General features: G+C 40.8%; 1 protein-coding gene across 5 annotated transcripts in view; it reads right to left on the bottom strand.

The window, feature by feature from the left end:
• EHBP1L1 (EH domain binding protein 1 like 1) overlaps positions 1-14,192 on the bottom strand; it is a 289,110-nt gene that overhangs the window by 114,105 nt on the left and 160,813 nt on the right. For all 5 annotated transcript variants that reach the window (XM_086938343.1, XM_086938339.1, XM_086938341.1 and 2 more), the window contains one exon: positions 12,993-13,464. In XM_086938343.1, coding sequence (XP_086794469.1) covers positions 12,993-13,464 — 472 coding nt within the window. The remainder of the gene's footprint in view (positions 1-12,992; positions 13,465-14,192) is intronic.

Raw genomic sequence — 14,192 nt, 5'->3', positions numbered from 1 at the left:
TTTTTAGTTCCTCTGTTAAAGTGAAAGGGTTTCTTACAGGTCAGACCTGCCTTACTGTATCTTCAACTGCTTAACGATCCTCTGGAGATTTTTAACATTGCCAGTTTTCTAGTGGCAGCGGTTCATCTTAATAAAAAAAGGAACCATATGTTAAAATATGTATGACCTTATAGCATATAGATAACCTCTGCTTTATTTTTTATAACATTATTCTTAATTGTGTTTTAAGCTCTTTTGCATTAGAAAATCGATCCTGCTGTATTTATTCCTTTAAAAAAAAGAAAAATCGCTTATATATCTTATTGGGTTACATGATTTTATTATAGTGTGCAATATGTACTGTACTTTTATGATTTTAATTTAATGGAATAAAGTGATTTGACTGACTAACTTGGCAGTGTGCTTGGTGCATGTATGCAGCTCCAGCCACCACTTTCAGGGCAGAGCAGAGTCAATACAAAACCAAACATTGCCACTTACTGGCATGCAGGGTCTATGCTGAAAAATGTTCTGGATCCCGTCTATGCCTGAGGACATTCTAAAGGTGAAGAATCTGCAGCCAGAAGTATCCCTCAGAAATAGCTTACAATTTGCTGAAATGTGAAGTCTTGGGTAGGTGAAGTCCAGAGAGGAAGAATTTAAGGTCATAACCAATATAATGTCAAATAGAGGTTAGAGTAGAGGTCTCCCTCATACAAAACGTGCCGTAGGAGTCAGAGCTATGGAGGCCTCTAGAGGGAGTACGAAGCTCTGCAAAGAGTTGGATGTGCACTACTGAAATTCTGCTGTTGAGGCCTATGACCATGTTAACACTTAACTGCTATATACATTTACCAGACCTTCCCCGACAGATAAAAGGGAATGATTCAAGCATGTGAATCTGTGAAAGATACAATGCTGGAGAACTTCTCCTTCTATAGTCTAGGATGTGTTGCCTTACTCCTTCACTATGGTGCCTGTTCCTGCTTTTCTCCTATTTAGCTATATCACTGAGATCTGCTATCATAGTTCCCTATCTCTGAACATCAATTACAATATATTCAAAGCCAGGGCCATATCTCTTTCCCTATAGCCTTTTGTGCTTTTGGTATGCAATATTGTACTCTTTACTTGTGACTAGTAAACCACTTCCCTTTCAAATCTCACCATTTTAGGAGACTATTAACAAATGTCCATGCTCTCACAATGCATCATCTGGCTACGTAGTCATGGGCACGGTATAGGAGGTTTGTGCGGGAATGGCATGCTGCCCTAAGTTGCCATTTGCCACTGTGGTGGTTGCAGGGAATTGGCAGGTGCATGCTGAAGTGTCAATATACTGCTAGGCCGCTTCAGTTTGATAGAGAGGGGAGTCAGGATGGTAGAGAATGTTTAGAGGTAGGGAAGGAAATGAACAGGGGAGACTACGAATGGGGGCAGAAAATGCATCAATGCATGTCACGTAGCCACCAGCTTAGCAGCAGAAGCTATTGTTGGGTTGTGCCTTAAATTCAAGTGGTAGGGAAGGAAATGGATATTATTCTGGTCAAGAAGTCTAGCCAACAAACATCTGTTTAATCCTTCTGTGCTTAAATACTTAGGTCCTCTTCGTTATTTATCATAGAAAATCGAATTAAAATGTGAGAGAAACTGGAGAAAACCACAATGTACCATACTTGCATGAATAATCAAGAAATATTATGCAGCCTACCTGCCACAAACATGACTTGCATAAGTAGACTACTTACACAGATACGGCTGACTATGCCTAGGAATAATAGCAAATGTCTTATTGTTTAATCGGTACCCCACTAAGATTTCAACCTGGAGAAAAGGCAAGATGCTGACAACAATGATGTAATTCTACAATAACAAATCTATGAAAATGAAAAGCAAAGTAATCCAGAACCGATCAAAGACATCCAGTAGGAGAACGATAATTTTATGTAAACAGTCAACGACTTGACAAAGTCACCAGCCACCTCTGCAATATCAATTCCATAGTCGTTCGAACCACTGTGCTATCCATCCCTTCACGAAAACGTGCATTGGTAATACTTACAGTACTGTCATAGCTGGAAAACACTTCTGGCAAACATTAAGATGAAAAACGACCAGTTGGACTTGAGGAGTGCATAAAGGTCTGGCTATTCCCTTACAGATTATTCACTGGTCAGACTACAAACCCACACCTTATCAGTTCAGCAGAACAATCTGGTTAACTTCTTACCCAACCACCCAAAAGATGGTTCATATTTGCAAATATTGATTCTTACTTACGCCAATCTGCTTCATTCCATGCTTAAGTGAAGCCACAAAATCATAAACTAACAAATGAAGCACCCTTCTGAACCTTACATAGTTCGGATACAGGTAACACTATAAACCTACCAACAAAGCACAATAAAGTGATAGTCTCTAACTTCACCACCTGGAAGATCTTAAGGACTTAGCGGTATGAATTGCTTCATAAATGCTATAAAAAATAAAATAATGCAACAGTCGCTGATACAAATGAGAAGGCACCGACTAAAAATATTGATACAAAATGGCCAGAAAAGAGGCGAGCTAGCTCAAGAAAGCAGAACATCACAATTGGGAGGGCAAAGGGCTATAAAAGTGGGCTATGAAATGCAAGATTTAACAAATGCAGGTTCACGGGTGCCTTTTTGATTTTTACAGAAAAGTAACAAAGGTTAAGAGTACCAACTGACAGTGGCGAACCCATGCAACTGAACAAAAAAATAATGGGCTTCCAAAGTAAAACTGAGCATGTTTTAGAAAGTGAAGATACGTATCCTGCTGCTGTAATGCCACCTAGATCAGCAACTTTTTTGTTTTGGTCTTATATTTCCATACTATCTAGATGGTATACAACTCTGTTTTATTTCATGAACTTTTTTAATTGGGTATCTGCAAGAGGACACTCTGTTGGCTAGATTACTTTCTATGAGAGAGATACATGACCGTGCGCATGCCTACATTGTAATCAAGGGCACTGAAAGTTACATGGGGTGTTCCAGACTAATCATCCTAGAGCCCTACACAATTCAATGTCTACATCTTCCAACTGGCTGCTCTGGTCCGGTCTTATGGATTCAACCTAGTTTCACACACCGAGGACACCCAAATAATTGTATCAATTTCAGACAATCTGAATTTCACCCACCCCAATTTTTGTCTTAGCTTAAGTCCAGTTGGTCCCTAGATGAATGATAAGTGCTTCAAGCTATCTAGTGACAAATCTAAAATGTTACCCTTTGGCAAACAGGCACAGGGCTGGACCAGGTGTCTGGCTGAGCTAGGATCTGGCATCTTCTACCCAGGTCATAAACTTGGCCTATTTGTTGATTGTGAATACGGCTCTGGATTCTATGGTATTTATTTTTTTAACATTTCCATCTGTATCTATCCATATTTATTTTTAGACCATCGTATGGGTATTAATCTATATTTATTCTGTGAACAGATGATGTAATTAATCGAATATTTCCCTATTTATTTAACAGATAGATGTGCACTCATGCTTTGATGGCCGTCAGGTTTTAGCACATTAAACAGCCAAAAATAATAAACCCACATTACAAAAATTGCATAACAGCACAAATACATATTGAGATCTGCACTAATGTAAGCAAATCTCATTAAGCTATGTAACTCCCCTTACTGCCAATATGTACATCTATTGGCCATGCTGCCAATAGTTACAGCTATTGGCCTGGAAGTGGTTACTCTCAGCATAGAGTCACTCAAAAGAAGCCAAAATACAAACTGGAAACACGTTTTCTGTCTGTATTTATCTGCAAAAACATGGGCCCCTATTTTGATGGGAGTTGTCGGAGTGCACTCGGTACTAAATTGTCTCTATCATGGTCAAGGGCCACCATTGTTCCGATCTATGAAAATGGCCATAGAGGTGATCCTCATTGCTATCGCCCTATATCCCGGATTGTTGCAACTGCTAAGATTCTGATGCCTGGGTTACTACTGATAGTTCTATATTATCATCAGTCCAGTATGGATTTAGACAGGGCCTCTAAACGATTCAATTTTCTGGTTGAAGAGTAAGTGAAAGTCAGTCTCTTCCCGGCATTCATGGACTTGATTGCAGCATTTGACAATGTTGATAGTAGTAAGTTGTGGGAAAAGTTATTAAAAGGAGGGGGGTGGGGTTGATCCCAATCTTGTGTATGTTCTAGCACAATTGCACTCAGACGTTCAAGAAGGGTTAGGTATGGGCCGGAAAGGGAAGGTACCCCATTTGTAAAGATTAGGAAGGGTGTCTGGTAAGGATGTGTCCTGGCACCCTTCCTATACAGTTTTTATATGAATGGCCTGGAGGAGTCTTTGATTCAAGTGGCAGCAGACCCTCCGAGAGTGGGGACTAAACATCTACCCCTTTTAATGTATGCTCGCGAATGCATGCTTAAGGGACAAACATAAAGTGACCTGCAAAAACGATTTTCTGAGTTAGGCCTCTCTACAAATAAATCCAAGTCTCATTCCATGGTATGCAGGTGCCCAAAAAGTAGGATAGCTCCTTTTTGTATAGGTGACACTCACACCTACATGGGTTACTTTTTGACAGAAACCCAACATGGGGCCACCTAAAGTCTATGAGAGGTACCCAATGTAAACAGGCAGCAGCATCTTTCTTTAGTTTTGCATCAAAACTGGACTCTATGCCCCTTGACGCTCCTATTACTGTCTATAAAGCTAGACCAAATGCCATCCTACATATGGTGCTGGCATGTGGGGGCATATGGGCTGTCCACATTTGCAGACAGGTGTGAATATATTTCTGAAAAAATTGCTGCCATTGCCTGGCAGTGTTCCCGCGTGCACAGCTCATGAAGAGGTGGGCCTCCAGGATTTGGCTAACGGAGTCGGTCTTGCTCCAAGAGTGCTCTGGCTCTCAGTCTGGGCCAGACCAGAAGCTGCATTGACAAAGTCACTGTTGTCTGATTGTTTGGGGGCTTGCAGGGATGTACAAATATAAATGGCTTATGTATGTTAAAAAAAATCTTATTGGATATCAATAGATTTGAACTGTTTACTAATCCTCAGGCGATTATGCCACATAACAAAATAACTTTTAGACAGGAAACTTTTAACCATTTTGAGATAAGGAGAATGGAGGTCGAAGCAAAAAAGGGTTTATTGCATCGTTTCTCCCTTTATGTATCACTTCTAACATTGAGCTGTACTTATTAAGGGTACCCAGACATCACAGATACCTTTTGATAAGGTTTAGGCTTGGTCTGTCCCAATTTTTGGAGGTCTAGCCCACAACTGAGTATAATGCGGAGAACTTGATACCTTGTCCATGTGATTAGATTACTCCTCAATCGCAACTTCATATGTTGTTTATTTGTGGTTTATATAGTGACGATGGACCACAGGTTTTAATACCTCTTTTAAAGTCCCTTAATTTTAAACAGTGTAAATCAAGTATGTTTCATCTTCAACTGCTGCTAACTGATCAAATTTGTTTTATGGTGTACAATTATCTTCCTGCTGAGTTAAAAGCTAGCAAGGTGGTGGGCAAGGAAATATGTCTTGCCCTCGGTTGTATTTTTTTTAGTCATCTTATTTTTTAGGTTCTTAAATGATTAGATTTGAATAATTCTGAATTGTATTTTACTCGTGTCCAAATAGTGAATTAGTATATGAATTAATGATGACGGGATTTGTGTGTTTCCTTGATCTGACTGTATATTTTGGGACTTTTTTTTATCACATGATATGAAATTGTATTTTGTTTATTTATATGTTATTTGCTTTTATGGTTATTTTTTATTGAATAAAGCTTTTAATGATAATGATGATCTGTAAAAATCAGTTAAAGCGGAAAACAGGGAGCCCTAATTGTGAATTGTCCCGTGACAAATACATCAGTCAGGTCTCCGTCACATGACAAATACAGAGAACAAATGGCAATGGTAATAAAGCACAAGTCAGGACCTCCGCACTATCTTCCAAAATTGTATTAAAATGTCTATGTACAGGCGTGCTCCATATAAAACACTGTGCCACTCACCCAGTGTTACCCTGTATAGAGAGAAACACATTTTTTCTCCATACAATCAAAACCAAAACATTGATAAGAGCAAAACCGGGTTGGGGTCCAGGCCTGCTGAGGGTAGGCATCGACGTTTCGACCCGACTTGAGGGCAAGGAGGACAATTTGGACCTCAACCTGTGGGTCTTCTTCAGGACAAGGGTTAAGAAGCAACCTAGTCACGGTGTTGGTACATATAGCTTCCAGTATGGCCACCCACTGACTAGTTGCGGTGAGATACCAGTATGGCTCCTCAAGAGTCCATATTCTACGAAGGGATCCTCATAAGCACTTATAGCGGTGTGGACCGAGTGAATCGGTATGTTAATTATGCAGTTATTTTGAATCAATCAGTCAAACCATACTTTTATCAAATTTGCCTTCTAATTCTGCCTGGGATTTCTCCCCCTTCTTATCTTCACTCTCTTCACATCAAAGCACCCACTTTTTCGCACGTTCCTTTGGAGCAACACCCTTTTCTTCTCCTTTTAGCTATAATCAAGTAAGATATCTGCTGGCTGTTGATTTAATTTTGTGATTAATAAATACATGCTTTTGTGAAATCTATTGGTTGTTGCACATCCAAGTACCTTAACTATTTTTGGTCTAGAATACTGTGAGGTGACTTTATGAATAACAATTGTTTACAGAAGAAACTTGTGTGAAAAGAAAGGTCCAGGACCATTGTTTTCTGTACCACTCGACACCAAGAACCGAGGACTTTTTGTGTGTTACCCCATTTGTTATAATGGCCTTCAGGAGACTCAGCAGAGTTCGATAGATAGAGCTATCTAGATCTTGGAGAACTACCATTAACACATGTCCATAATCCAACTCTCATTGTAGACCATCAAAGACAGAGAGCATCACAGCTTCTGTAGGCTGGGCGGAAAAAAATCCTGCAATGGTTAAAGAAAGTTGGATGAATAAAGAAACCTGCTTAGCTACTAACAAAACTTTATTACATTTTGACTGTGTATGGGCGAAGTCAAATGGGGCGATAATTTTTCAGCATCTTAGGATCGTCTCCCAGCTTCTTCGGGAGGGGTAGTATCACTGCAGCTTTAAACCGCTCAGTAATAATGCCCTGAGCGAGTGACATAGTCAAAAGGTGTAATCGAGGGATGGCTCTTATTACGAACAGAGTTTGCATAGTGGGAGGGGGGCAGAGATCCAGCATAGAGACAGTTTTCTCCTTATGCATGAGAGAAGTAAGTCTCATGCTGGAGCTGGGGTAACTGAACTAAAGATTGAGAATGAACGGTGCCACAGTCCATATTCTCCCCAGCTTGTTGAGGCACAGAAGGGGTCGGAATTATATCCTTGAATTATTACTCCCAAAGAATGTGGGATGTCTCTATCTCCCAAGTTAATCACTTGGAACAAGTTAGTTTGTTTAATATCTTAAAAGTTTCCTTTTCTTTATTAGCAGCTAAGTTAACGCAGTTAGAATAAAATGAGGATTTTGTAGTGAGGAGCAAGCTTTTATAGTTCTTCAAACCCTCACTAACATGTTCTCTTTTTAAAGTGCCACAGCTCTTATGTCATTGACTTTCAAGTTGGCAAAGTCTGAGCTTTGCCACGTTCAATTCATTGTCAAACCACGGAGAGAGCTTAGAAGGAGGCCACATCAATCAAGTACGTTCTAGAACACGTACATGACTGACATGCTGCAGCCAGGTAAAAAACAGGAAAGTCTGTCCAACAAAGGGGTGGGGACTGGGCAGGTTTTGCGAACAGTATTAGCTATTTCCTGGAGATTAACCCTGTTCCTGTAGCGGAAAGAACTAAGGCATGGGTTACTCAATGCACTGCCGATTCTTAGAAATGCTTCAAATTTAATGATATAACAGTATAAGCTAAATGTCCAGGAAGGAATCATTCAGGAATCAATTTATCAATTTCTTAGTGTCACGCCCGTGAACACTTAATTCAATAAGGCGACCAGAGGGTTTCACAAGAAACACTAGCAGTTGTATCAAAAAATAGAATCTTTTTAATATTTTCTTTTGGTATATAGATAACTAGTTTTTTGGACAATCAAAGTCTGGCAACAAAAGTACTACCAATCGGTACAACAAAGTGATTTTGTAGTACAACAACACCTTCAGCAGAATAATGTGGATACAAACAAAAGACCACATATAAATCAAATATACAAAGTACAATTCACACATTAAGTTTTAAATGAATTGAACGTTATATTGCGTGACAGGTGTTAGGCGTCGACGTTTCGGTCCTTGTCGGTCACAAAGATCCATAGGACCATCTTCAGGACAACAGAGTTGCACAGGAGAATCTAATAATAAAACATATATATATACATGTATGTACATGAAAACCCTAAGGTACAAGGAGTTGTATACTCAGCTCAAAAAAACAATAAAGTGACAAGACAAGTGCCACATCACTTAACTACATGCACGAAACCAACATAACTACATGCACACAACCAAATGCACCCAAGAAGCCAAAAGTGCAAAATTGCTGACCAAAACACGCGAGAGTGACCAATCACCACACCACTAAGTAGTGAAAGTGGGCGTAATCTGCCAGTGGTAAGCCGAGAATCAGGACAAAACAAGCCCAGTGACGCCCTATATGTCATTCAAAAGTAGGTACAAGGTACAAGCACTGTATGATACTCACGTCGATCATACGCCAGATAGGTCGTTCTAAAAAGTAACATTGTAATGTAATTAATCTGACTGGTGCCTTCTCTTCTTAACTTGCAATAATAGACACCCGTACACCGAAACACCCAAACGTAATGTAAATGCCAACTTACAAGTCTCATAGGCCACCTGATGCCCTGTAAATATTTAAAAAAAGGACATGCTAGTCGCGATGCACATGAGGCCCGATGACGAGAAAACCAATGCAATCACAGAGAGGTAGAGTCTTGAGGCTGTAGGTACTTACTAATACGAGTCTTCAGCAACGGCTCAACAGTCCGTGTCTCAGCAATCAATCAGAGCAACAATCTGCTCGAGAGCATTTCCCGACTAAAGACGCCAAGAACCAGTGACGTCATACCGCTCCGAAACGTGGCAGCCATCTTAGAACGGTGAAATTACATACAGTAAAGCGTGTAAATGACTAATCAAACGATAAAACAAAACAAAAACAAAAGAAACAGAATAGTATTCAATGTTCCTAGAGCGATATACAGAATACAAAATTTAAACTTAAAACTCGCTCGAAAAGAAAATCCAAAAGGAAAATCCATCAAGTCTGAACAAGACTGATACATAAGCGTCTTTAGTCAGGAAATGCTCTCGAGCAGATTGTTGCTCTGATTGATTGCTGAGACACGGACTGTTGAGCCGTTGCTGAAGACTCGTATTAGTAAGTACCTACAGCCTCAAGACTCTACCTCTCTGTGATTGCATTGGTTTTCTCGACATCGGGCCTCATGTGCATCGCGACTAGCATGTCCTTTTTTTAAATATTTACAGGGCATCAGGTGGCCTATGAGACTTGAAGTTGGCATTTACATTACGTTTGGGTGTTTCGGTGTACGGGTGTCTATTATTGCAAGTTAAGAAGAGAAGGCACCAGTCAGATTAATTACATTACAATGTTACTTTTTATAATGACCTATCTGGCGTATGATCGACGTGAGTATCATACAGTGCTTGTACCTTGTACCTACTTTTGAATGACATATAGGGCGTCACTGGGCTTGTTTTGTCCTGATTCTCGGCTTACCACTGGCAGATTACGCCCACTTTCACTACTTAGTGGTGTGGTGATTGGTCACTCTCGCGTGTTTTGGTCAGCAATTTTGCACTTTTGGCTTCTTGGGTGCATTTGGTTGTGTGCATGTAGTTATGTTGGTTTCGTGCATGTAGTTAAGTGATGTGGCACTTGTCTTGTCACTTTATTGTTTTTTTGAGCTGAGTATACAACTCCTTGTACCTTAGGGTTTTCATGTACATACATGTATATATATATGTTTTATTATTAGATTCTCCTGTGCAACTCTGTTGTCCTGAAGATGGTCCTATGGATCTTTGTGACCGACAAGGACCGAAACGTCGACGCCTAACACCTGTCACGCAATATAACGTTCAATTCATTTAAAACTTAATGTGTGAATTGTACTTTGTATATTTGATTTATATGTGGTCTTTTGTTTGTATCCACATTATTCTGCTGAAGGTGTTGTTGTACTACAAAATCACTTTGTTGTACCGATTGGTAGTACTTTTGTTGCCAGACTTTGATTGTCCAAAAAACTAGTTATCTATATACCAAAAGAAAATATTAAAAAGATTCTATTTTTTGATACAACTGCTAGTGTTTCTTGTGAAACCCTCTGGTCGCCTTATTGAATTAAGTGTTCACGGACGTGACACTAAGAAATTGATAAATCGATTCCTGAATGATTCCTTCCTGGACATTTAGCTTATACTGTTAACTTAACCCAGTCCCGGGGGGATTATTGGGTGGCTCTGTTCTAATACTATCAAATTTAATGAGGCGATGATCTAACAATTTTCAAGGGAGAACCTACGCCATTGTGATATGTGTGCTGTGTGACCATACCAAATCCCAAAAATGCCTGCTACAATAGGTAGGTAATTAGACCTGTTGCGTGAAAGACAACGAAGATATGAGGTCAAAGTACTCTTTGTCCTTGGAATTTGTGAAAGGCTGTCGTACCGAAAGATATGATCCCCAACCACCAACAGATGGTTAAATGAGAGCCAAAAAGGTATTAAAAAGCGGCTAAGCACAAGTGCCACCTGAACTTTCACTCCTACATTACTCCGCATAATGTCACAACATAGATATGCGCATACCAGAAGCAAAAAGTATTATATGTTTATGTTTGTTTGTATTGTCTGTTTCTTTCTCTCCACAGGCTTTAAGCAACTTTAGTAGGACACATCCTCCTTCATGACCGCACCTTAGCGTTTGCGGCATCACTAGTGGCCACGTAATCACACCTGGCCATCACGTTCTTGCACTTAAAACACTTACACATAGGTCCTGAAGAAAGCTAGCAAACGTAGCTGCCTGGCTGAAACATGTAGACCTGTCCTGATATTCTAAGGATATAAGAGACATAATTTATTCTCTACCCATATCCGCTTCCTTTTTAATACTGCCAGAGGACCCACCATTAAAATACTTACCTTTAACTTAAAGGGACCCGATCGACAGTTTTTAAAACTTCACCACTAGAGCACCACTTTGCACTCATCACACACGAAACCAGTTTCGCTATAAATCAGGCGTTGAAGCACACCCGAGGTGCACTCTGCACCTTGGGTGGGACCCAATAATGAAGCATGCCACCAACTAAGGTTGGTGGGTGACGGTTTTCATAAAAAACAAATCGTTTTCCCACACATGAACGTCTAGCTTCTAGAGTGAAAGCTAGTTATCCTTGATATTCATTATATGAGAGCCAAGGCTGCATTTTAATTCAAAGAAGGAGTTAGTAAAATTGGACATGCAGTGTGGTGGCCTACATTCGGCCATGCACACTAGAGAGGAAGAGTAAAATGTAATTTTTACTGTCTTAATGTCAGCTTGAGGAATAGTGGCACAGGTGAAAGCAGAAGAGTTAAGGGTGCAGCAGACCTTTGTAAGCCTCCTCTTGTGAAAGCCTCAATTGGAAATTAGAAATGATATATTGAGAGGATAATGCCTTCAAAATATCAGGCGTAGACATCTCCTCTAGTCAGTTTTTTATAAGACAGAGAATATATAGTAAGATTTCTTCCAGCAAGTTATAGATATCAGTGCAATGTTTACCTGGACCTGGTATTGGGGACAGCCATGTGTAGAGAATGATAAGAATGGTTAAGGTGGACAAACAGAGGAGGCGAGACGAACAGAGGAGAACTAAGTGGGGTGGGGACCGGAGAACACTCTGCAGAGGAAGGGTTTATAGGTAAGCCTGCTCTCCACAAGGTCTCAGCTGCCTTTCGATCAAGGGGAGGACTGACTTGTTTTAAATTGTGAACGCTACGCAAATCCGCTGCATGCACACGCCGCCCTGTACATTTATAGGGCCTCTAGTTAGACGCCCAAAAGAACTAGACTGCTAACTTTCAAGATGGCAGCCAAACTCAATCTAAACCAAGCAAGGTAACGCACAGAAAAACAATTTTTTTTTAAACACACAGTGAAAAAAATAACCAGGTGCAAGAATAATAATGATTTAGTGACTCAGAGCACGAAACAAACTTTTTGCCCCTGATTTATTGGTGCACATGCGCTGCCCTGCACATTTATAGGGTTTCTAGTTGGCAGCCATAAAGAACTAGACTGTTAATTTTCAAAATGGCGGTCAAACACAATCTAAACTAAGCAAGGTAAAGTAAAGAAAATAAACTTTTTGAAACACACGTTAAAAAATAACCAAGTGCAAAAATAGCAATGATTCTGTGCCTCAGAGCATCAAACAAACGTTGTCCCCAGAGTTTTCTGCACAAACGTGCTGTCCTGAACATTTATAGGGCAACTACTTAGCAGCTGCAAAGAACTAGACTGGTAACTTTCAAGATGGCGCCCAAAGACAATCTAAACAGAGCATGTAAAGCAGAGAAAACAAACTTTTTGTCAAAATAATGGTATGCCAATTACTAATTGAAATATTAAAAGCATTTGTTACTGTCTTGACTTCAAGCCAAAACTTTTGCAATGGAAGGTAGATCATTCCAATAAGACTGCATCATTTATCTTTTAAATGCAGGTCGCTACTAAGAACCCTGCCATCCTTGACCACCTTCAGTTTCCACGTCTGGCACTATTTTGCCTTTGTAATGCATTCAGAGATATAATTATCTGCTATGCTTAAGTAAAGGCTGTATAGTATACAGAAGAATAAACTGACAAACATTTCATTAGACTTCTGATACATTTTACAGGCTTCTGGCCAGTGACCTGGCATTGTTAAACAACTTGAAAGAAGGTTTGGAAACAAAACACCCACCTGTTCTCTGCTTCTGCTGCCTGTCCCCCGGGTGCCGACCTCCGCTTTGGATCTTCTCGCAAGATGGCTGACTCCATTGTGTCCATCTGGCACCCTGGGATATCTGCTTCTTGCTGCTGTTCTACCTTTGCTGCACTGGTTCCAGCCGTTGACATCACTGGCGGTGCAGAGGGCTTTGGGTCTACTGGTGTCTCTGACCGAGACTCCCGGGAACGGCGCTTCAAAACAGCAGGTTTGTTAAGCTTAACACCCTCAGAGGCAGGCAGTTCCTCCGTGCAACTTACTCTGTTTATCAAGGAGCTCCCACTATCGGACTGAGGTTCAGGTGCTCCCTTGGCATTCGCAGGAGTCTCCGATGGGGGGCGTAAGGCATGACGGACTTGAGGGGGTGGCTGAGATGGCAGGGCTGGCCTCTCCCGCCCCTGCTGAGGCTGACTGCTTTCTGTTGATTTCAGGATCTGGGTGGTGCCACCTGAGACAGAGATGGGAAACTTAAGCTAACCCATGGTGCTAGGTAGACAGAACAGGCAAGAGTACTGAATGATAAATGAAGGGGTGCATCTATCATTGGGCTGCTTCAGGCACAGACTTCAACAACTGCCCTAGGATTGCTTCTTTTTAGTGTGAGACTTCAATTCTAGACAGAGCAGCTGATTGGTTGCAAAAGACTAGTAGTCAGCTTACCAGATCTTACAGCGGCTTTAAAGACCACTTTTCTCTTACCATTGGTTGGCATCATTGTCACTCTTTTGCTGGCTTTTTATTTGATAGCTTACTGTGCCCATCTTGTGTCTCTACCTCCCGTGGATCATAGCCTTGTTTACTTGTTTAATTCCATTGCTCATTTCTATTGAACCACTTTTTTCTTTTTGCTTAAGAACTCTAAGAGAGTCCATGTCTTTCGAGCTGTCTCCATCGGGTGCTTCAATCTCCCACCTGCCCTCATGTTGCTCTCTCTCGCCTGTGCTCTGTTCTTCCCAACGTTGATCTCTCTCGCCCGTGTGCTTGTCCCTCAAGGTCCTCAATGCTCGCTCTCGCCCCGCTTTTCATGATCCTCTCTCTCGCCTGTGCGCTTCTCCCACCCCAACCCTCTATGTTGCTTCCTCCACCTGGTCCTGGAAACAAAAAAACGCATTTATGCTACTTCTTTTATTTACCAGTCAATCTTGGATCGGTATATAAAAAGAACAAAGTGCCAGT

Source organism: Lissotriton vulgaris, chromosome 9 (assembly GCF_964263255.1).
Source record: "Lissotriton vulgaris chromosome 9, aLisVul1.2, whole genome shotgun sequence".
In the NCBI taxonomy this organism is placed as follows: Eukaryota; Metazoa; Chordata; class Amphibia; order Caudata; family Salamandridae; genus Lissotriton; species Lissotriton vulgaris.
This window is presented reverse-complemented; position numbering and strand designations above follow the sequence as displayed.